Source organism: Terrapene carolina, unplaced genomic scaffold, assembly GCF_002925995.2.
Source record: "Terrapene carolina triunguis isolate 2854851 unplaced genomic scaffold, T_m_triunguis-2.0 Scaffold31, whole genome shotgun sequence".
In the NCBI taxonomy this organism is placed as follows: domain Eukaryota; kingdom Metazoa; phylum Chordata; order Testudines; family Emydidae; genus Terrapene; species Terrapene triunguis.
The window spans coordinates 9,528,399-9,552,415 of NW_020664382.1; the positions used below are offsets into that span (position 1 = coordinate 9,528,399).

At 42.8% G+C, this 24,017-nt stretch overlaps 1 protein-coding gene across 3 annotated transcripts in view; it reads left to right on the plus strand.

The window, feature by feature from the left end:
• LOC113406611 (T-lymphoma invasion and metastasis-inducing protein 1-like) overlaps positions 1–24,017 on the plus strand; it is a 104,228-nt gene that overhangs the window by 43,268 nt on the left and 36,943 nt on the right. For all 3 annotated transcript variants that reach the window (XM_026652259.1, XM_026652266.1, XM_026652270.1), the window contains exons 10-13: positions 2,671–2,775; positions 8,333–8,414; positions 13,236–13,322; positions 18,824–19,048. In XM_026652259.1, the coding sequence (XP_026508044.1) occupies positions 2,671–2,775; positions 8,333–8,414; positions 13,236–13,322; positions 18,824–19,048 (499 nt within the window). The remainder of the gene's footprint in view (positions 1–2,670; positions 2,776–8,332; positions 8,415–13,235; positions 13,323–18,823; positions 19,049–24,017) is intronic.

The window sequence follows — 24,017 nt, forward strand, 5'->3', positions numbered from 1 at the left end:
CAATTTTCTTTGGGCCTGATTAGGAACCCACTGAAATAAGTAGAAAGGCTTTCATTGACTTCAGTGAGCTATAGATCAGACTGTCCATGGGGAAAGTTGCTATGGTAAAATGATAGCAACCCCAAGAATTAACATATACACTCAGTGATTTCTATAGGATTTCTGAATAGTGTTCAGGCAAATTGAAACATCATTTATAAAGATATTTCTTGGAATAGGAAGAAATCTAGTATTGCTGTTTGGAAGCTACAAACACACAGAAGCGTGGGCAGTATACTTCTCTTTGGATCCTAGACTCTATTAGATTCCATTTAACGTCAGGCTAAATCTTGTTGGCATGTCATTCTGTCAATAACTGCCAGGCAGACATCTCTGATGTTGAATGAGCTGCAGAATGTACACAAGGCACAAGAGATCGCAGAATGACAGAGATGGCTACTGGGTCATCTATTCCATTTCTCTGTCAGGACATTGTTTTTTACCGATAGTATACTTTTGTGCTGCTTTGTCCAGTTTTGTTTTAAATGTCTTACACAATGGGGCATCTATCCGTTCCATATCCAGTCTCACATTGAGATTTATCAGAGAGCCCCCTGATTGTAAATCTAAATTTTCAGATCACTCTCAGAATACAAGGCAGGTGTATACATGTATTTTTATTGGATTCGAGGTCCAGACACTGTTTAATGTGGCAGGTTTCTCATCATTGACTCCTCTGATAACTGGTGATAGTAGATTAATCTGACCAGAAACTAACGTCTGGCTGATTTATTAATCTGCACAATTAAAACAACCATGCTTCTCGTGTGTGTGTGTGTGGTAGTATAAATAGGCTGCAAATAAAATGGCAAACTGATAAATGCTGATCTCACAAAAGTTTTGTTGGAATGAGGATGTCTTATTTCGCTATTTTTATTTTGTGGTAAACTTCAAATTGTTTTTAATTAACTGATATATTGTCTAAATTACAATGGTTGTCTGATTTGATACTCAGTTTTCTGTAGTGATAATTTCATCTGTTTAAATTAGACAGATTTAGATGTAAAGTCTGATTTAATTAGTTGTGAATAATATTTGTTTCAAATGGGGTCCTTTTTCAGTGTGTGAATCTTTCCGGGTTCTAGATATTCACTGCAGAGTCCATAAATGAAAAAAACCCATAGGCTGATATTTAAATTGTTCACAATAGCTATTTGCTGTGCATTATTCATTATGTATGATGTGTGGTTCTTCACCTAAGTCCTAGGGTATGTCTACACTACAGGATTAATCCGAATTTAGATAATTCGAATTTGGGAAACAGGTTGTATAAATTCGATTGTGCGCGGCCACACTAAGCACATTAATTCGGTTTTTAACCACATTAATTCGGTGGTGTGCGGCCACACTACCCCATTACTTTAACCACAGTAATTCGGTGGTGTGCGGCCACACTAACCCTAATTTGAATTAACAAAATCGATTTAGGCGCTACTCCGCTCGTCGAGGTGGAGTACAGAAATCGATTTTAAGTGCCCTTTAATTCGAATTAACTGGCTCTGTAGTGTGGACGGGTGAAGGGTTAATTCGGATTAACGCAGCTAAATCCGAATTAAAGTCGTAGTGTAGACCAGGCCCTAGAGTGTTGCTTCTGCTTTGTGATTGGGTAGCTGAAATTTTTACAGCACTAGAATAACAAATAACAAATTATGCAATTCCTGTACAAATTTTCAGATCAATCATTGTACTAATATCTGGGAAACTTTTGGGATTTGTGACTATTTTCTGAATACAAACGGTGAATAATAGGCTCCACAAATAACAGTGAGGGATGTACTTGCCTCTTATATTTGTGAATCACATCTGGTGCTAGTCAACAGCTTATTAACTTTGCAAAGTAACTTTTGAATGCATCCTTTGTATTTGTCATTGCCCTAATGCATTTTGATTACACACTGGGTTAACCTCAGTTTGATTTAAGGTTATTAACTGTGCAGAGGAAAGGTCATTACCATCTCCCAGGTCAAATGCCATACCCGCAGCTAACCATAACGTCTTTAAAGTGACATAGGGTGTTTCCACTGGGAAGTAATCCAGTGTGCATCTCTAGAGTCATCCTCGTGCTTTTTTAAGCTAGCATACTATGTGCTGTTTACAGTCTAAAGTACTGAGGTGGATATTTTATGCATAATCTTGCTTGCAGACTTATCACAGAATGCCTCAATGTTAAACTATGCAAAGGTTCAGAAAGAAACTACTTTCATGTTGTATCTATCTCTTTGTTAGCCAGAATATATTTTCTTCTTTGTCTTTTTTTTAAATGTACTTGCATACAGGAAGTATGGTCTAATTCCTTTGCATTAGTAATACTGTGCTCAACATCTCTATAATAATATGGAGTGGGTGAGGATAGAATTGCCAAATAAGCAAAATTAAAGGTGGTACTTAGAGTAATAGCATTACCTATGAAATACCGATAAGCACTTAGGTGAAAATTTCTTATTTGGAAGGGGAGGAGAAAGAAACGTTCAGACTCTATTTAGGTTACAAAATTTTCACACCTCTTATGATAGAGAACTTTTTTTTCCCCTGGTGTCATCATCTATTTCTCCTTAAACATGTGTGGTTTTGTTTTATTGTATATAACTGTAGTCATTGTCTTTTCTCTCTTGTCTCCTCTGTTTATTGCAGACATATCAGCTGGATCATTCAGCTCACTTTCTGCGTCTTAAGTTCCTGATAGAAAACCAGATGCAATTTTATGTACCAAAGCCAGAAGAGGACATCTATGAATTGGTAATGCTAATTGCCGAACAGTGTTAAATGATACTATTAGTTTACAGGCACTATTAGCTATTCACTTGCATTAATCAAGGCAATTTTAAATCCAGATGCAATTATCTAATATTTGTAGTGCATGGAGTTAGGCTTTTTGATTTTGTAGACCAAAAATCACCTTGTAGTTACAGTGCCTTGCAGTCCATAACAAACAGCCACGCCATATAAACGACCTTACTTGCATCCTATAAAATAATCTCAACAAGTATTTCCTCTTGTAGACGGAGTGGATTTGTATTCGCTGTGTATGTAATAAAATCACAGTCACTGGTGGTAACCACTATATTTAATGTTGAATTTGAACTTCCACTCTAATCCCCCTTTTTTCTAACGTTCCTAATTTTCGGTTTGCTCAAAGAAATCTCTTTTGTGTCAAAACATTCCATACTTAGACACTGCTCAAAGATGATTTTTTCCCCCCTGTTGGGCGGGGGTGGAGTTTGAGGTAAAAAGGCTCTGGAGTAACTCAAATGGTATCAAATTGCTTTCCTCCTATGTTTCAATTGGAATATTTGAATTTGCATATCTCAAAAACTGCTGAAGTAAAAAAATCAGTTAAAAAACCCCCACACCCCTGTCAGTTCAGGATGCCTCTGTTAATGGTACCTTACTTAAGGATGTGTTGGGATGGAACAACACCCTCAACCTCCACCACCATTATCACCCTTAAAACATAATAGAGAAATTAAATGAGGGGAAATAGCATTAATGGCACGTTAGAACTGAGAAATTAAGCACTCAAAAGTCAGGAAACTCAAATGTTAAGGAGCCAGATCCTGGCCTTCACTGCTTAGAGGGATCAAAACAGCCTTCTGGGAAATTCCCCCAGCGCCAGGGTAGCATAGGGCTGATGTAGCCATCCAACATTCTATGAAAAATAAAGCCCTGATCCTGCAGCACTTATGCATAGTGCTTAACTTTAAAATCTTAATTTGAAATCAGTGGGACTATTCACATGCTTAAAGTTCACAATGCACGTAAGTGTCTGAAGGACCAGGACCTAACCTATCACCAGAAGGACAGCAGTGCACGTGTCGTATTGTACATGTGTATGCTTGCTAGAAAATCTTTGTGATTATTTTTATTTAGGTGTTTCTTGAAGAGATCCTCTTGCAGTTAACTTATAATAAAATTGACTAATGCCTTCAGTTTTGTAGTCTCTCAAATAGCTATTTACAGGGTTATTTAATATTAATGTTGCCTAACCCCCCTCTTTCCTTCTAATCAACAGCTTTTAAAATCTATTCATTTAGAAAAAGTTTAATAGAATTTCTGAGGCAGCTAAGATGTTCTCTTTTCTTTCATCATAAACTAGGTGATTTTTCAATCAAAATTAGAGATTTGAAATCTATATTTTCAAAAACATCATTTTATAATGTAAATGAAGTAATTATATTCAAACATTTTTTTAAAAAAGCCCATGGAGGCTTGTAACTCTGAGGGTTTTTTTTTAATGTTAGCTGTGCTACAGGGTAGTTGCTTTTTATTTTGTATTTGTTTTTAGTGCTTTTAGTGCTTTTTAGAGCAAATAAGCATGTCAGGTTTCTTTTGGCTGGAATCTGACATGCTAAACTGCTTTCCTTTCCATCTGATTTAGGTGTTACTGTTCTGTAAAGTAATGCATGGCTTTAATTGGGAAACAAGGGACTGTGTAGTAAAGGCCTGAGCGTTGGGTTGGAGCGAGGGAGAAGGCATCAGGAGTTACAGGAAGGGGCGGGGAGGGAGGGGAGGGAATCAAAGCTTTAGAGGAAAATGGCATCTGTGCAAGGACATGAAAGGCTTGAGAAGAGTTAAAAAAGCTACTGGAGATGGCAATGCCTTGATCTTTTGGAAACATTGGGAGCTGAGAGGGAATCTGACTGGAACAAAGAGGAAACACTGCCACCTAGAGTTGGAGATTGGGCTTGCCGGATAATGACATGGTGCCATGCTGTTGTTCATGGTATTACAAGAGAGTATAACAAATCTTGTAAGAGGCTCTTGAACTGACTGCAGTATAAAAATGTAGATTATTAAATCTCTTCTTTAAGATGCCCCTCTGCTTGTGCTCATCCATTGAAGCATGACAACTCTGGGCTCCTATTTAGTCCGTGAGGGGACACTACAGCGGGATAAAAGACCTACGGCTTGGCCACGGCTGGCCCAAGTCAGCTGCCTCAGGCTCACTGGGCTCGGACTGCAGGGCTAAAAATTGCTGTCTAGAGGTTTGGGTTTGGACTGGAGCCTGAGTTGTGGGACCCTGCGAGGGAGGAGGGGTTCCAGAGCTCAGGCTCCAGTCCAAGCCTGAATGTCTACCCCGCAATTTTTCAGCCTGAGCCCCATGAGCCCATAGAAAGCCCCACCTCCTCTCCATGGGCCAGATCCTCAGTGTGTGTAATTCATCGGCGCTGAGTTGAAGTTAATGCAACTATGACAGTTTACATCAGCTGAGGGCCTGGTTCCATGTCTTTAGAAACCCCTTGCTGAGAAAGTTGCTGTGGAGCAGTACTCTGTAGTCTGCAGACAGTGTAGCGTTCACATGAGTATTTTCTGTGCAGCCTTCCCTACTCCCACATAGATCCATGCCAGTCACACTTTGTTTCTGGCCTTTTATGCTGGTCAGGATTTCCTCTTTGGTTTAGATGGCACAGTTCATATTGAGGAAAGGGACGAGAAACACTTTATGTTGTGAAAATATCCCAGTTAAGGAATCTGTAGTAAACTTGTTTTTAGGTGGCATCATTTCAATGAAGGTTATTTACATAATGATTTAAATAACTTTTTTTAAAATCTTTGATTTAAATCAGGTTGAGGCTTTGTAAAACTAATTTGAATTTTTCTACTATTGCAGCTTTAGATGATAATGAACAAGATTGTAAATGCTGCTGCTGCTTCTTTTTAAAACAAACAAACAAACAAACATCACTCCTAGCAGGGTCTCTTATTTGAATTTTTTAAAAACTGCCATAGGCAAAAATCAAAATATTGATAATTAAGGCTCAGATCCTGCAAGTATTTAACCAGATACATAGCTATACTTAAAGTTCAGCATGTGATTCTATCATATGATTCTATGTCAGCGGTTCTCAACCGGGGGTCTGCAAGCCCTTTCGAGGGGGCGCGGAGCCCTGCGGCCGAAACCCAGTGCCCCGAGCCCCAGCGCTGAAGCCAGGAGTGGCGCGGGGCTAAAGCTGGTGGCCCCGCTGCCCCAAAGCCAGGAGGAGGGCGGGGCTGAAGCTGGCTCCCCCCCCCCCCCCCCAGCCAGGAGCAGCACAGGGGTGAAGCCGGTGGCCCCCCACCCCAAGCTCGGAGCGGCGTGGGACTGATGCCAGCACCCTCTCAAGCCCCCGAAGCCGGGTGTGGTGGAGCTGAAACTGGCAAACCTCCCCCCACAAGCCAGGACTAGCTGGGGGGGGCTGAAGCCTGGACCCCAGGGCCCGCCCCCCCCCCCCGAAGCTGGGAGCCGCACTGGGAGCCCTGTTCCCCACCCGTACACAGCCCCTAGCTACCCCCTTCCTGCACCCTGAGCTACTCCCCTCACTTCATACAGCCCCAGCTACCCCCGTCCCTGCACCCTGTGCTACCCCCTGCGCGCACACAGCCCCTAGCTACTCCCTCCCTGCACCCTGAGCAATGTTCAAACTTTTTGAACTGAATACCCTCTTGGAGTCATAATTTTTGGTTGTGCCCCCTCACAGCTCAGACAGGCTGGGTGGCCTCCTGAGTGAGTCAGGGGATGGAGGTGGCGCTCCCTCCCTGGACCTGGCTGTGCGGAGCTGGCTCGAGCCCCGCCAGCTCCCCCCCCCCCCCCCGCAAGTAAAACTATGCCTATGCCCAAGGCCATCCTCCTACCCCCTGCCAGCATAGAGCCCCAAGTCCTTTCCCCCCACCCCCTGCTCGGCCTGGTGTTTTTATAGCGGGGGGTGGGGGGTGACTCAGTAAGAAAAAGGTTGAGAACTCCTGGTCTCTGTGCTTAAACATTTATAGCACCAGGGGGCTAAAATTGTATTTTTATTAAAAATACTTAGTGCATAAAACCTTAGTCACTCCCATACAGATTTGCATCAGCATTAACAATGTAGTTATTTAGACAGTTGATATGTTCGCAAACTTATTGTGAATGTTTTTCTACACACAGGCCAACATTTACAAATACAGGAGCTTACAGTTAGGCTGCTAATCCTGCATTTAGGCATCTGAGGGTGGCATGTCTTGAAAGAGAGAAAGGATGTTCCAGTGGTTAGGCCTAGAATGTGGAGGACCCGGGTGCAATTCCCTACTCTGCCACAGACAGCCTGAGTTACCTTGGCTAAGTCACTTATAGGGCCAGATTTACAAAGGTTTTTAGGGACCTCGTCGGAATGTCAAAAGCTGATTTCAATGGCAGTGAGCTGCCTACTTGCTTTTGAAAATCCCATTAGGCACTAAGCTGCATTTTGAGATATCCAAATTCCTTTGTAAATCTGGCCCTTAGCCCCTCTGTGCCTCAGTTCTCCATCTGTAAAATGGGAATAATAGCACTGCCCTGCCTCACAGGAGTGTTGTCTAGATAAATACATTAAAGACCATGAGGTGCTCAGACCCTATGGTAATGGGATGTGGAGGATATACGTGACATAGACAGAAAGAAAGAAAGAAAGAAAGAAAGGCATCTGACTGATTTAAAAGCACAAGTCCCATTGAGTTCAAGTTGCAATCCCTAGTAGGTGGAGTATAGCCTGGTTGAAGCCATTTCAGTTTTGTTTACTTGCGGAAATTGATAACACCAGAAGGTGGTGTTCCTTGCACATATAATCATTTTTGTGTTTTGAGTTTATGGTGTTCCCCCAGTAAGGATGTTAATAATAATAATAATACCTAACTAATTTTAAGATAGAGCTTGATAAATTTATAAATGGGATGATATGATGGGGTTACCTGTGATATGAGGAGACTGGACTTGCTGACCTAAATGAGCATTTCAAGTGTGAAACTTTGTAGTAGAGAAATCTCTCTGTCAGATGTGATATTCTACTAGCAATTAGGAAATAAATAAAATAAAATAAATCCACTTCAGCAATTTCAGGCTATAAAATGGGGAAGAAGTAAAGAACGGGCAACATGTAAATAAAAAATCGGATATAAAATTTAAAAAATAGTCTCAATACAAATAATGATTTAAATCTATTTTTAAATCAGAATTCTTACACACCCTGAATTTCCCCAGACTATTAAATAGAAATACCTGGGGGCCAAACCCTGCAGTCCTTGTGCACTCAGAACTTTACTGGTGGATGGACATTGGCATATAACCACTTGCATGCAGGCAGTGCTAGAAATATCACATTCCTCTCTTTTAATCACAATCCAGTGTTTCTAAAAATAAAGCACAGTGGCTCCAGCAATACATTTTACAGGTGTAGGGAAGGCTGCAGTAAATAAATGACCATGGTTCCCCTTCTGCCCCTTTAATTAAAAAGAAAGATCTGCTCAGAATGGTGACAAACAGTACAACCTTTTGTGATAATGGATTTTTTTAAATATTTTGTCTGTTCAGTTATACAAAGAAATTGAAATCTGTCAAAAAATTACACAGCACATTCAGATTGAGAAGTCCGATACAGCCTCTGATTTTTATGGTAAGTTTTCTTCCTGATTTGTTTTTGTTTTTCCTATCAAATCCTGGTGTAAACATGCTCTTATTTACAATTCATTAAAACACCTTAAGGGACTGTTGAGCAAAATAAAAAAAGCACCTCTGACTCCTGTGTCATCCAGAGCAAGAGAAACCATGAAAAGCCGGATTGGAGCTGGATGGATTTTATTTATTTTTTTGTTAACAAACTGAATGCAAAGTCCACACCGGCACATGAACTGTAGCATGTGCAGATCGCTCATGAAAGTTAATGTTTTCTTGTTTGTGTAGCTTCTCAGAACATACTGTGCAAAATCCTTGTGATTAAGAATGTGGCACAGAGATATGGAGCCACGGAGTGCTTTTGTCAGCGGGAATGGTGAAAAACAGAACCTTGTAGAGCAGAACTCCCCTCTCCCAATAGCCATGTGTTATGTTAATGTTTGTATTATAAGATAAATTGTGGCTTTGCAGTAAGTCTCAAGTGACAGTGTGTTGTTGCACTGCTGCAGGAGCAGATGGGGAAGCAGATTGTGACTCTGGGCTTGCGTACACAGGGTGGTAGTACACTCCGGTGGGGTGCACGTTCCAATGCACACCAATGTGTTGCAAACTAACTGGCCCATGTGAACCTTGCTGGTGTGCACTAAAAGTTCCCTAGTGCGCATTAACATTAGCCCAGAGTCACAGCCTACCTCCTGGTTAACCTGCTGCTCCAAGTGAAAAGTATCCAGCACCATCTCTATGCATGATGTATCACATGTCCCCCAATGCATTGGGACCAAGGGGAATGGACCCTTGTCCCCCCCATTTCTGGCTTCCTCCAGTGTCTTCCTTGCCCGTGTGTGGGGGTTATATAGTGGCCCTTCAGAGGATGCACTCCCCTATATGGTGCTACCCACAGCATGGGTAATCATCTCAGAGAAGTAAGGAAGCCCCTTGTGCCCCTTTACTTCCCTGCCCAAGCATCCGAGACAGGTCACAATCTTGTCCAGCATAGGCGGGCTTTGAATACACGAGTCTGGCATCCAGTGAAGTCTATAGAAGCTCAGTGCATCTCTGAAGCCGGAATATGCCCCATAATATTAACACATTTATAAAGAGGGGGGAAATACTCTGTATATCATTTTAGCAAAATCTCTGTTGTCTTCTCTGTTGTCTTATCTGTTTTTTCAGCTTTTTAGTATTCAAAATTACAAGCCTTTAGATTGGCAAGATTGCCCTTTGGTCAAGCAATTACAGTATTTTTACATTTCTTTTGCAGTCTACCCCCCGGGCAGCCGATCTGCATCTTTTAATGTTTATCCAAATATTCTGTTTTAATGAATAGAATAATTTTGAATCCCAAAACTGATTATTATACAGCTGTAGGCCATTTTGAATGTTGAGCTCTGGTGCAAAGCTGCAATACTGGCTATTTGAAAACTAAAGATTTAAGACATACATATTAACTAGCACAATTATGACCCCAGGTTCAATAATTATGTTGTGCCTGGGAAGACTTCAATAGTTAAGGGCTTGTCTTTATTCCCTTTTGGGTTTATTTAGCGGCAGGAGCGTAAAAAAGGGGAAAACAATGAAAACAAACTATTGTAAAATAAAATGATCAGTTGAGCTGTTTTGAGGCAGGAAATGTGTCTTATGGGTGGGCCTGATCCTGCAGACAATTAATACCCCTCATAATGCTTACTGCACTCATTGAAAGAAATAGCAAAACTCCTTTTGACTTTAATGGGAGCAGGATCGGGCTCTGAATAAGGCCTGGGTCCTGTGAAAATAATATTAAGTGATGTTGTAATATTAAGCCTATATTGAAATGCATGCATACGAGAGACAAGAGCATTTGCAAGTGCATTTGAATTTTTAATGCTTGATGTTGCCTTTATGTAGATTAACATAACCTTTGCAATTTTAACAAAGTGCTGACTTTTACAGTCCTACCAAGATCATGTGCTTAAGTTTACATGCAGTGAGTAGTCCTACTGACCTCTCGCAATATGAAAAAAAAACTAAGCATGTGTGTAAGCCTTTATAGCATTGGGACTCTAAACTTTGCTGTCTTAACAGAGATATTTTTTGAATTTCCTAGTTTTTTAAAAACCATAATAATTAAAACAAATCCGTAGTGTGGCAACACTGTAGTCCCAAATCAGGAAAGCATATAAGCACTTGTATAAGTGCTTCCATGAATAGGGATGCTTTCCTGAATTGGAGCCTATGTTAGTTAGATAGTAATAGAATGCACCTATGCAGGATCTTAAATTATTGTATTGAATGAGGCAGTGCTCCTACCACCTTCAGTGTGCTCTGTAAAAGACTGCTTCCAAATTATCACGTGCTTTCACTACTGTGCTTCATTCAATCCAAAGCGAACTTACTGCACATTTTTAAGATTTTAACACTATGTACCAAAATTCCATGTGCCTTATGCAGCCTGCTTGAGAAAGTGTTATTTAAAGAAGTGTTGTCATTACAGAAATTGTAGGCAACATTAACTGTTGGTATTGCTAGAATTCCAGCTATAATCATCATCATAATTCTTGTACACTTTTAATCTTCTTACAAACTGTTAATTAATCCTGACAGTGCCTTTGTAAGGTAGGAAAGTGTTCCTATCTTCATGGAACAGCTAGAGAATCAAAGGCAGAGAGGTTAAATGACTTCGCTAAGGTAAAGCAACTCAAGGCAGACAAACCCAGCTCCCCAAGCAAAATGGTTGAGAGAAACTCTACTAAGGCCTGGTCTACACTACACAGGTCAATGTAAGCTGCCTTGCATCGACCTAGCTGTGGAAGTGTCTTCACTTAAATTTGGCTCCCGCCAACGCCTCTCTATGCCGATTTAGTAACACCACCACCCTGAGCAGCGTAGAGTTACAGTCAATGTAATTAAGTTGACACAGTGTCAGTGTAGACACTGCGTTGCTTACTGTCATTATTACTGGCTTTCAGAAGCCATCCCACACTGACAATACGGTCGATACAAGTGCTCCTGGTAAGGACGTGCACCACCGACACAAGGAGCCAAGCATGCACACACACAAGCGATTTAATAACTGCAGTGGCTGTATGCGACGTAAGTTAGGTCGACATAATTTTGTAGTGTAGAGATGGCCTACAGTAAACTGCAGAGTTTCCAGCTGAACTTGTCCACTTTCACCGGGTTCTCTCTGGAAGGGGACACTATAGCTCATAAACAGCTCACAAGTATCTCATCAATGTCTTGGTCCCATCTTTCAAGAGCCATGTTATAGGCTATGTGTTCACTGCAGCGTTGGCTGATCTACACTTGAGTTAATGCCTCTGGAGTTGGTCTAGCTTGAGCACACGTTGCAAAATAACACTTGAGCTGCACAGAGTGATTGGACTAGCAGCTGGTGTGTTCTGCTAACTCGTGCTGTAGCCTGGATGGGTCAGTTCACTCAGGTTAAATGCACTGCCACACTTGAGTTAAGGGGTTTTGTGACTGGATGGGACTTGAATTAACTCTGCAGTGAGGACAAGCCCATAGTTACCGTTTCTTTTTTCCTGGCCGTTCTTCAGTTTATTCAGAATTTCTCTCCCCACTAACCTTGGTGCATGAAGTGAGCTTGACAGATTCCATTTATATTCCAAGTTGAGGAGCCCTGCTTCTGGTCTCCAAATTGTCTGTTAAGTGATAAATGGCCATATGCCACAGGCCTGTGGCCTGGCCCCTATTTTTTTAATGATGAATGAAAGAATAACTTGCCATCCATAAACATCAATTTGAAGGGAGTCAGAGTCAGAATGGGCTCCCAGTACATCTGCTTCCTCTTGACTGATGGCTGATTGCATGTCAAACAAGCATCTCTCCCTAGAGATTCATAAAAGTTTTCTTTGAAAAAAAGAATAATACACATCTAGGGTGCCATGAAGTTTCAGAAAAGCAAATGTCCTTTTTTAGGTAAGTCTCAATAGTAAATAAATAAAACAAATTTAATAAAATACATTTTATTTTATACACACATTAGAGCTGACATTATATTAAATCCAAGTAATGGATAAAGAAAATCACCAATATCAAATATAGTTGTGTCATTTGCACGCTTAAAATTAAGTCTGTGTCAGTATTTCCATTATAAATCTCTGGTTTGCAGGTTTATAACTTAGCCATAAAAGTGTGCACTGAGACTTGGTGAATAACAAGTCATGCCAGCAGCAGCTGAGAAAAGAAAAAAAGGCAGCATTTTACAAACCAGCCCAGCCCAGGAAATTCAAAAAGTAAAAGCTGACATTCTGCTTGAACAGGCACTATTATGCCTTGTGTGAGTATCAGCCATAACTCTGAATTTCCTGGCCTTTGTTGGTTTGGGACACAAACCATAACATTATATACATTTTGTCTGCAAATATCCAACTTCTTGAAGTGACCTTTTGTGGCAAGACAGTTTTAAGCACATTCCAGCAATTTACAGCTGTGGCCTCCCCAAATAAAACTTGAATGATTTATGTAAATGCAAAAATTCAATTCAGCTTTTTAAGTAACTTATTTATTTAGTAATTTTCCTTTTCAGTTTTTTAAAGCTTTAATACTACCCCTCACCCCCTGAAAAATTGGGCCCCAATTCTGAAAAGCCCATTACTCACATGGATAATCCTTACTCACAAGTAGACTTCTTGAATACTGCTATGGAACTACTTGCATGAGTAAAGGATGCTCACAATAGGATTGGGTACTGCTTTATCAAGGATTTGGCTTATTGTGGAAAAGAGTGCCCTCAGATATTGTGCATGAGATGTCTCTTGTGGTTTTTATATAACTAATTCTGAAGATGTTTTAATTGTGTCGCTTGGTATTTCTGTAGGCTTTTCTCTCTCTTCTGTGGAAGAAGAAGGGTTTCGTCGGCTTTATGTGAACCGTGTAAAAGAGACAGGTCTGGCTTTCAAGAAAGGTAAAAAATACTGGAAGACTTCTACCAAAGTTAAAATAGTCTCATTGTTGTTGTTATTTTATTATTGGTATTGCAGTAGCAGTTAGGAGTGCCAGTCATAGACCAGAAGGACTCCATCGTGTTAGGTGCTGTACAAACAGAACGAAAAACCTGTGCTTGTCCCAAAGAAGTGTTTGGAAGGGCCCCAGATACCTTAGCACAGTGGTTCTTAATCTGTTTATCATGGTGGGCCACATATGCGGCCCACAAAGTGTTACCTGGGCCACTGGTTGAGAACCACAGTGCCCCCCACCTAGCCCCTCCCCACAAACCCCTATGCTCAGTGTCCTCTGCCCAGAGACCCCTCCACAGAGTGGGGCCAGAAGTGGAGAGCTGGGTGGGGGGCAGGGACCCTGTCTCCAGACCCTGCTGTGTGGGGACCCCTACCATGTGGGGCTGGGGGGCAGCCAGGACCCCGACCCCATTATGTGTGGCCGGGTGGCAGCCAGCTGCCCAGAGCCCGCCGCGCAGCTGTGAGCCCGGAGCCCGCCATGCAGCAGGGCAGCTGGGAGTCCAGAGCCCGTGGCCTTTAGCACACAGCTGAGCTGGGCCGCAGCTGTGTGCTAATTGGGCCACATGCGGCCCACGGGTTGAGAACTGCTGCCTTAGCATATGTCTACCTCCCCGTCCAACCTACGGAATGATTTGGGATTGACTACAGTATATGTGCAGTCACCCTTCATTCTGAACTGCTTTTCTGCCCATCCCTTCTCTAAGGGTACGTCTACACTACGAGATTAATTCGAATTTAGATAATTCGAATTTGGGAAACAGATTGTATAAATTCGATTGTGCGCGGCCACACTAAGCACATTAATTCGGTTTTTAACCACATTAATTCGGTGGTGTGCGGCCACACTACCCCATTAATTTTAACCACAGTAATTCGGTGGTGTGCGGCCACACTACCCCTAATTCGAATTTACAAAATCGATTTTGGTGCTACTCCGCTCGTCGGGGTGGAGTACAGAAATCGATTTTAAGTGCCCTTTAATTCGAAGTAACTGGCTCCGTTGTGTGGACGGGTTAAGGATTAATTCGGATTAACGCAGCTAAATCCGAATTAAAGTCGTAGTGTAGACCAGGCCTTACATAGCAGGATCACCATGTACTGCAGCGAGAAAGACAAGTGGTCCATAAAGCCACTCTAGAACTGATACTAAGAGATGAAGAAATAAAATAAATGGCACATCTTCACTCCAGTGGCAGAGATCACTGTCCCTAGTTTTGCTTTCAGCCATTTCAGGAAGCATGGCTGCTCTGAACCTGGGATGTAACAGAGCTGACTAGGCCAGAGAACTGACCCAAGGGTGTAATCAGCTAAGAGGATTTCAGTAGTGTTTTTGGAGGACTCTACATCTCTTTCAGAATCATGATGATCCTCCACTCTTTTTTCCTGTCACTTTCCACTCCCCACTCTCTTCCCATATGAATGGCCACCATCTTTCTGGCCAGAGTGTATGAAGTTTCCTGCAAAATCCTTTAATATTTCTCCTTACACAATGCAGGCGCATAGGTAGGCAAACAAAAGGCTCTGGGGTTCTGTGGTGAGTCAAGGCAAATATAAAGGGATAGGGAAGGGAGGTCTGGACAGTCCTCCTTCAGCTTGGAAATTCTGGAAATATCAAGTGCAGTTTCCTGAATTTTACAAGATATTTGAGCAAGATTCTAGACAAAAAACAAGCAAACAAAGAAAACTGGGTGCATGCCTACTATGGATTTGGAATGCTAAACTAAGTTGTCAATAGGAAATTGGTCTTTTCAAAAGAACAGGGTCAACTTTAGAAAAAATCACACTTCTGTGTGAACATTTTTTTTACCTACTATTATAGTAAGTAAAACGTAAGATACCTATAACTGAGAGAGAAATAGTGACTATATTTCTCAGTTTGTACAGATGATAGGACTTTGTATAGTGAGTTGACAAATTGGAAAAAACGTTTGCTCTCTACTCTTTCAATTACAGTAATCTTAAGTATACTCAAAGTAATAATAGGTAAAGAAATTCAGAGAGAAGCATGTTTAATATTTCAAATTGATGATGTCCCTTAAATACATAATACAAATTCTAAGATACTTGATTATCTTTATAAAATAATGATATTTCATCCCATCTGACAAGAACCAAGGTTAGAAAGAGTCTATAAAGCCTCAATTGCAGCATTTATGGTCACACACATGTTAATGTGTTAACACTGTGACAGGGCATTAGTTAGCAGAAAAGAAAACGGAATAATGCTAAATGCTTGACCTGTTTTGTTCTTGTTTAGACTATGATTTTGCAGTCCATTTATTTTGAAGCTATTCTCATTTGTTTCATTTTATTCTGCTGTTAGTTTTGCAAATGAGTCAGTGCAAGTATAAGTTTTATCATGCAAAAAATAATGGCGAAGGGTGGGGAAGTGGTGAATATTATTAGGGCTGGTCAAATGATGAGAATTTTTATTGACAATTTTTTCCCCGTTTTAATCAATAAATTTTGAAGTTTGCAACTTTTGGACCGGCATTGTTCTTATAGCTATATGGTGCCCAGCACTACAGTATCTGGGCACAATTATATATGTTTAGGGCACATCTACATTGCAGCTGGGGTGTGCTTCCCAGCTCAGGTAGACAAACACACTCTAGCTTTGCTTGAGCTACCATGCTAAAAACAGCACAGGCGGCAGCTTGGGCTAGCCACCCGAATTCAAAACCACCTGGACTCCCTGGGTACATATGTGGGCAGCTAGCCCAAACCGCTGCCTGTGCTACCCCTGGCTACTCTGCTATTTTTAGTGCGCTGCATACCTCAGTTGGGAAGCACACTCGCAGCTGCAGTGTAGACGAACCCTGAGAAGTATCTTTTTTTTTTCCCCCCTAAAGAAGAACAAAGCTCCCACAGCCTCCTCTGACATCCCTCCCCATTTCACCAAATGTAAAGCCACTTACTTAAGCAGAATCAAATCTGGGCAGCTTATTTCCTGGAGGATGCAGCTGGATTCACAATGCAATTCTTAGGGGAAGTCTTGCTGAAAGAGCTGAGTCTTGCATCCTGCCCTCATGATGGCAAGACTCAGGGTCTGCATGATCTCCTATAGAGAGAACTCTGTGCTTAAACAGCTTCCACCAAGAACAGCTTGTCCTCTGACCCTGCAATTTCCGCTGTCCGTCAGCCTGAGCACCCCTTTCAAGTGCAGCTGACACATTGGGGTGTGGAGCAAGAGGTGATTTTGCAGATGAACAGGATGGAGCCTGGCTAGGGGTATGAAGATAAGGACCAGGATCTTGAAATCAGCCCAGTGCTGGCTAGGCAGCCAGTGCAGAATATTATTTATTGTGATGTGCTCAAGTCGGTCTGCATGAGATGCCAAACAGGTAGTGGTGTGTTGAACTAGCTTTCTTTTTCAGGTGGCCTCCAGGGCCAGTCCAAGGTACAGCATATTGCAGTGTCCTAGCCTAGCTACATTAATCAATGCACTCAATACCTCCAGAACAGATCACTGTGACATGCTTCAGCCTGGATTGACCCTGGAGGCCCCCCTGATAATGAAAGCTGGTCCAGCATGCCGCTGGCTGCCAGGATGTACAATCCGCCTGTTCAGAGTGAGGTCACATTCTCTGCTGGATCTTCAAAATGCTTCCGTTTGTCTATCATCACCACCTTTGTCTTTCCTGGGCTGAGTTGGAGCCAGCTGTTTTCTCTCCAGATTCTTATTTCCCTTAGACACTGGGACTACAGCTAGTGCACAAAATTGGATAAATACCATGAATAAATTTCCAAGCAATAAATTTAGCGTTAGAGGATTTATGTGATAGGATATCATATGTTTTCAGGACCAGGGAGGAGGCAAAATAAAGTCCTAAATCCAATTCTGTTTCAGTTAGGGACATTGCCTCTTTTCCTTAGCCATCGTAATGACTTGCCTCTTTCAATAAAGCATTCGTCAGTGTGAAGAAAATTAAATAAACGATATAGCTAATCCTGCTTTATAAAGAGAGTGTCAGCGATTCAGTCACACGTGTTCAGATGACTTTTACCGCAGGGATTGCACCATGAGAACACAAGGCACTCCAGTTCTGCCAGATAGGAGAGCTGTGAATAGTTGATGGGAAGAGACAACACAATGCTCAAACCAGCCAGTAAATCTTCCCGGCGTCTATCTATTGGAAAAAGCAGTTTTCCGTCATAAAATGACTTTTGCTACTGCAAAAATGGAAACGGAGACGCTAGAAAAGGCAGAACTGGGGAAATGCCCCAAATCCCTGTTTTTTTCCCATTTGACTATGAGCCTTATCACACCTGCCTAGTACTTCCCTAGTTCTCACCCTAAGGTTTTTGGCTAGTAATCCTCCTCCTCTCCCTTTTCTGTATTATACTCACTGGTTTGTAAATACTGAGGGTTAGACGGTGGCTCATCTTTGGTGGGCAAGGAAGGGCAGGAGCACAAGAACCCTTCTGCAGAGTCCAGGTGGAGTCCTCCTACACAATACCAGAGTGCTAGAAATCTAGAAGAGGAGGTCTCAGTGCAAGGGGTCGTGGCCATCTTGCTCTTTCCATATTGCTAAAGGGGAGGTGCCATCCCAGCTAAATGGAGGGGGAGGGGAGTCCTGGTATTGGGGGAGGGGAGTCCTGGTATTGAAAAAGATAAGATCCCCTGATCTAAGATGAATTATGGTGCTAGTCTGCATGAAAGGGTGGGGTCATGATTGGGCATCTCTCCCATCCCTTCCTGTGCACTGACCAGCAGAGAAGGGCCACCGTTACATGGCTTCTCCTCCTACCCACCCCTGCAATGCAGCCACTAATGTAAAGCCACAATCTTGCCCTAAACATTTTCTAACAGACACTCTCTGCTAAATGACTCCAGTTAATGATGAGAATTGTGATGTCTTGAAACTTGGAAGTTTGACTTTCTTGGGACAATTTACTTTAAAGTTAAAAATGTTTTTAGTCTTGAGGAATTAATTAGTGTCTTATTTCTATGATCCATTTTCTCTCATTCTAACCCCCAGGTCAATGTGAAGCAGGAAAGTAGATTCCTGTTCGAATTCATCCCACACTACTACTTTCTTCACCAATAATCTGGAAAGCTTTAGAAGTCTGAGTCTGTTTATAAGCAGTGTGTTCTGTAAATGCTGTGCATGGTTTTTCTCCTAGAAAATGATGTAAAGAAAAGTTTATTTCTTCACTCACAAAGGGTGTATGGTGGAACTCAGTGAATACACTGTAAATGTACCACATGGTGACAGCAAGCACAATGATACTATGGTGATGGGATGCTGTAGAAAACCCTAAGATAGATCTCTTCACAAAAATCAGCATCCATCAAGTTTCTGCATGTTTGGAATCATAAATGTTTATGTCATGTCTAGACATCACAGTTACTAGCACTTCATAAATAAACAGACTGAGGTCTTTGGGGTACATGGGCAACAGAAACTTACTGTGTGATACTTACCTGTTACTTTCTGTTCTGCAGGCCTTAAAGCTGGTGATGAAATTGTTGAGATTAACAAAAGAGGAGCTGAAGACCTGGATTCAACCATGCTGAAAGATGCCCTTGTTCAGCCTTCACTGTGCCTTACAGTGCGTACTTATCCTGAGATAGAGGGGGGGCAGAAGTTAATGCAACCACCCCCACGTCGCATGGAAAACCTGTCTGACTTGAGTGACAGTGCACTGATGTATAGCGGCAGTAACCAAGGTAACAATGTCCTTTGAGGAAATTAACATAAAATGGGTTCACTTTGGTTCCAACATACATCAGTGTAACTCCATTGACCACAGTGGAGTTACTCCTGATTTACACCTGTGTGAGATGAGAATCAAGCCCTAAACATTGTGGTTAGATTATCAACAGGAGCTTGGGAATTTATGACGTGACCTGTGGTTTCACTAAATTGCAACCACAAATTCCCTGGCTAGGTAGTGATTTTGTAGATATTTGGTCAGAGAAATGTGTGAGTTTTTGTTTGGCTTTTTAAATATGTAAATACCCCAAAACAAAAGACACTCTTAAGTGTGTTTATTTGTTTGATCTATTTTTTCAGAAGTTCATTTAAAAATGTGGTCAGAATAACATAAAATTGAGTGTTTTTTTATTTTCTTTTTTCTCCTTTTCCTGCTCTGAAGAAGGCAAACATGAAAGAAGGCTCCTAAAAACTGACCATGTTCGAAATTGTTAGCTAGCAGATAGAACACGAACAGGCATCAATAGTAGTTGAATGATTGCTTTTAAAAAGCAGTTGTGAGGATGAGGTGGGAATAATCGTAAACTCCATACCTGGGATTTTGATATTTGGCCACAAGATGTCACCCTTACACATATAAAATCACTTAATTTTCTTTCTTGAGGTAAGAGCATCTTGATCCCAGTTTGAGTAAGTTACTACCCTTCCAGTGCACGGCTTATAGGTCATAGGGAAGGCTAGAACCTTGTTGTCAGAATTTTTTCCCCATAGCAGGAAAATTGGGGAGGTGAGTATGGTTTTCCCTTTATTTCACTGTTGCTGAAGGAAGAGTAGGAATATCTCAATTTAAATTGGAGGAAGCAATAAAATAGCATTTCAGCAGATGGTTCAGAGGTGCTTACAGAAGTTTCAGTAACACAATTTTACCTTGTTAAAGTGCTTGCAATTGCCATATGCATCTAAAGCATGGTGTTAAAAATGTTTAAAACTGAACAACACACACATTCTAATTGGGAAGATTTTAGATTAAAGCGGGAATAGGGTTTGGGACCTACTTCAAAGGTTGAGGTTTGGAGGCAAGCATTTAGAGCTCCTCCATCACTTTCCATCTCTTTAGACATCAGTGGAAGAAAGTATAAAAGGTTCTTCCAAAGCTCTTATTCTTCTATGCATTATTTGGTTTTTACTATCTGAAACTGGATTGAAATGTAAGTTAAATAGAGGTACATTTTATTATTATATCTGGGATTGTAGCTGTGTCTCAGATTTTTGGTTTCAGCTCTGTGACTTCTTGTCCAAAGCAATCAAGTGTGAAATACCCATTGACCTATTTATTTGTATCCTAGCTGATTACTGCCAGCTTTGCTGGCTGGATAAATCAGCTCAGTGGTTTCTATCACATGCTTTACTTATAGCCTGTACACTTATATTTCTGTACTGAGCTAAAAGAAAATCCACCTAACACGGGAGTTTAACATTATTGGGCTCAGGATCTGGCTGGAACATTATGTTTATGTGGCTTTAGACGCTATACTTTACTGGAGCAATTTGCTGCATGTCATGCAGAGAGTGTGGGATGGAACTTTTACGAAAGGAGCTTTGGTAGATAATTCTGTTTATTGGGTCAATATTTTAGAATCTGATCCTTTTAGGAAGCCTTTAAAAATGTTGATATTGGATATTTTTTTACTGGTGTATGTTTGGAGGAGGGGGTTAATAGAAAACCAAACCAAAATTTCAGCAATTTAAACCCCGTTGGACCCACTGGCTCTTAGCCACTCTTGTTTCTTTTGTGATTAATTAGGCTGACTACTAAGATTTTGATGTATAGCAAGGTGAAGAAGAGGCACATAGAACCTCTCAGGGGAAAATATGTGCCTGTTACAAAACCACAAAGATTTCCTCCTCTCACCTTTTAATTTTCTCCCAGGTTTTAATCTTCTATTCCCCCAGCACAGCCATTATAATTTTGTTTGAGAAGCACTTTACATGCTAGGACTCTCTCTGGAGACCCTCAACATTTTCCCCATAATTAGCTAAAACGACCACTCAAGGCCCTCTCCCTTCCCCAAGGATAGTGTCTTGCCTCTAGTCTACAACACACAACTTCATCCAGTCCAGGGAGTGAGAGAATGGGGACTAGAAATCCAGAGATAGGTCTCCCAAAACTCAGCATAGAGCATTGCCACTAGGTTAGTAAGATGCCCTAAAGGTTATTTTTTATCCATAATTTCTTGAGGCATTCCCTATTTCTCTTCTGCATAGTGAAACCATATGGCCTTCATGTGTAGATATGTGAGCTATTTCTTCATGTACTAGATTTTGGGGGTTAGGCTCTAAATATTCTTGTTTTGTATGAGACTACAGCATCAGAAGACATAGGACACACTATGCAAAATACAGGGACAACCAAGAGCCTTACAGATCACTTCATGTGGTATAGGGGGTAAAACAGGTATATCACTATTTTGAATGAATACATTCATTTTCCATTTATGAACCAGTTAAGTGTTCCTGAGCAGTCTGTGATTTGTCACTCTGCGAGCAGGAAAACCAGAGCCAGTTACCCTAGGATCTGAAAGATTCATATGTTGTAAAAACAAACAAACTGTTCACTGCATTATAAGAATCTCCATTTTTTTTCTTTCTGTCTTCTTCTCTTGCTGATGCCCCAGAGCAAGTAAATTTGGATTTCAGAGCAAGTTAAGAGTAACAGTGACCTTAGTTTTGTCTGGGTTATTTTTGTGAGGCAGACTTCTAATTTGAGGTGTCATGTAGCATGTTTAAAATACCTTTACTGGTTCTTTACATGATCTTAAAGTTTCAATAGGACTTACAGGATGATAATCTGAAGATTTTGCCCATTAGGCAGGGACCAGGTAAAGAAGTGAAGAGCCAGAGGAACAGATCACTATTACTGTTACAACCCTTATGATGTTAAACGTTGTGAACATACAATTTCAAAGGAAGTTTCTGGTGATTTGGTCTGTGTCTGCCAGCTGTGTTTAGAATTTTTGTTCTTCAGTCTTTCAAAACCCTTCATGTATCCAGTTGTACTGCTTTTTAACCAGTTAGAAAGCAGCATTGTTAACACTTCAGTTTTTAGACTGTAAAGCTCCGGGATCCACTTAAAAATTACCTTTTTTTTCTGTAAAATCTCAACAGCTTTATTATGGATATACAGATCATCTGAGTGTGTATGTGGTGTTATCACTCCCCCTTCTGGCTCCATGCTTATTAGTTAGCATTACAGTAGAACCTCAGAGTTACTGACACCTCAGGAATGGAGGTTGTCCATAACTCTGAACATTACGGATTTCTGCCATGGGGCTGGGGTGGGAGAGGGAGGGTTGGGGCTTTGGGCAGGGTCAGGGCTTCTGACCAGTGATGAGCTCCCAAAATCCTAAGAACCGGTTCCCTACCAGGTCCTTGGCGGCACTTCGGCAGCAGAGGGGTCTTCACTTGCTCTGGGTTTTTGGTGGCAGGTCCTTCACCTGGAGCAAGTGAAGGACCCGCCGCCGAAGTGCCACCAAAGACCCAGTAGGGAACCGTACAAGCCCCACATGCCTGTCTCCCCCCCGCCACCCACCCATCCGACCCCAACCCATGTCCTGCCCCCGACTGCCCCCCTCAGAACCTGCAACCCCTCAACCCCCCCCGTCCCCTGACCACCCCCTCCCAAGACCCCCCCATTCTTACTGCCCCCCCAGGACCCCGCCCCCTACCCAACTCGCCCCACTCCCTGTCCCCTGACTGCCCCAACCCCATCATCCACCACCCCGACAGACCCCCAGGACTCCCACGCCTACCCAACACCCCCCCTCCCCGTTCCCCATTCCTTGACCATCTCCCCATAACCTCCACCCCCTCCAACCGCTTCCTACCCCTTATCCAACCCCTCCTCCCAGCCCCAGCTGGCCCCCTTACCAGGCTGCTGTGTAAGGATGCTGCGCAGCCGCCGGAGCTTGCAGCCCCACCCCCTTACCCAGAGGTGAAAGTAAGCCGGTGCGCCGTACTGGGGTGGCCCGGCTTCCCCAGGGGGCAATTTAAAGGACCTGGGGCTCCCAGCAGGAATTGACACCAGAGCCCCACTGCTGGAGGCCTGGGGTAGGGCTGCGGGGCTCTGGGGGCTATTTAAAAAGTCCGGGGCTCCCGCTGCTTCTACCGCCCCAGCCCTTTAAATAGCTGCCGGAGCCCCACCGCCGCTACCCCAGGGCTCCGGCTGCTCTGCAAGAGGGGGATGTAATGGGGGAGGGGCCGGGGGAGCCTTGGCCTCCCCAGCTGGGAGCTCAAGCAGGCCAGACAGGACGGTCCCGCGGACCGGAGTTTGCCCGCCCCTTTAGGAACCGGTTCTACACTGGCGTCTAAATTTAGCAACCGGTTCTTGCGAACTGGTGCGAACCAGCTACAGCTCACCACTGCTTCTGACCCTTGTGAGCACCAGGGCTCAGGGCTTTAGATCTGGGGTAAGCGCTGCGGCTTGGGGCTTCAGCCCCGCAGCTTCATTCCTGGCTTTTGCCCTGTGGGGGGCGCTGGGACTCAGGGCTGCCCACGGCTCCAACCCCGGTTTCAGCTGGGGCGGGGGGTGCGCCAGGGCTTGGGGCTTTAGCTATGGTGGGAATGCTAGGGCTGAAACCAGCACTCCCCTCATAGCTAAAGCCCCAAACCCCCAGCAGGGCCGAAGCCCTGAGCCCCAGTGCTCCCAAGGGTAAGAAGCCCTGACTTCCACCCCCTGCCCGGAGCCCTGACCCCCCTCACCCTGTGACTGCAGCCTTAACCCCCAACCTGGCTGAAGCCCTGAGCCCCAGGGCTGAAGCCCTGAGGCAGTAAAATATTTGCTCCCCCCCCCCCCCCCCCCCCCTTTTTTTTTTTTTTTGGTCTCCGCTGCTACCTGATACCCTCTGGAACCTGAAGCTGTCCGGTTGACCAGTCAGTCCGTAACTCTAGTGTTCGTATCTTTGAGGTTCTACTGTAGGTATGAGA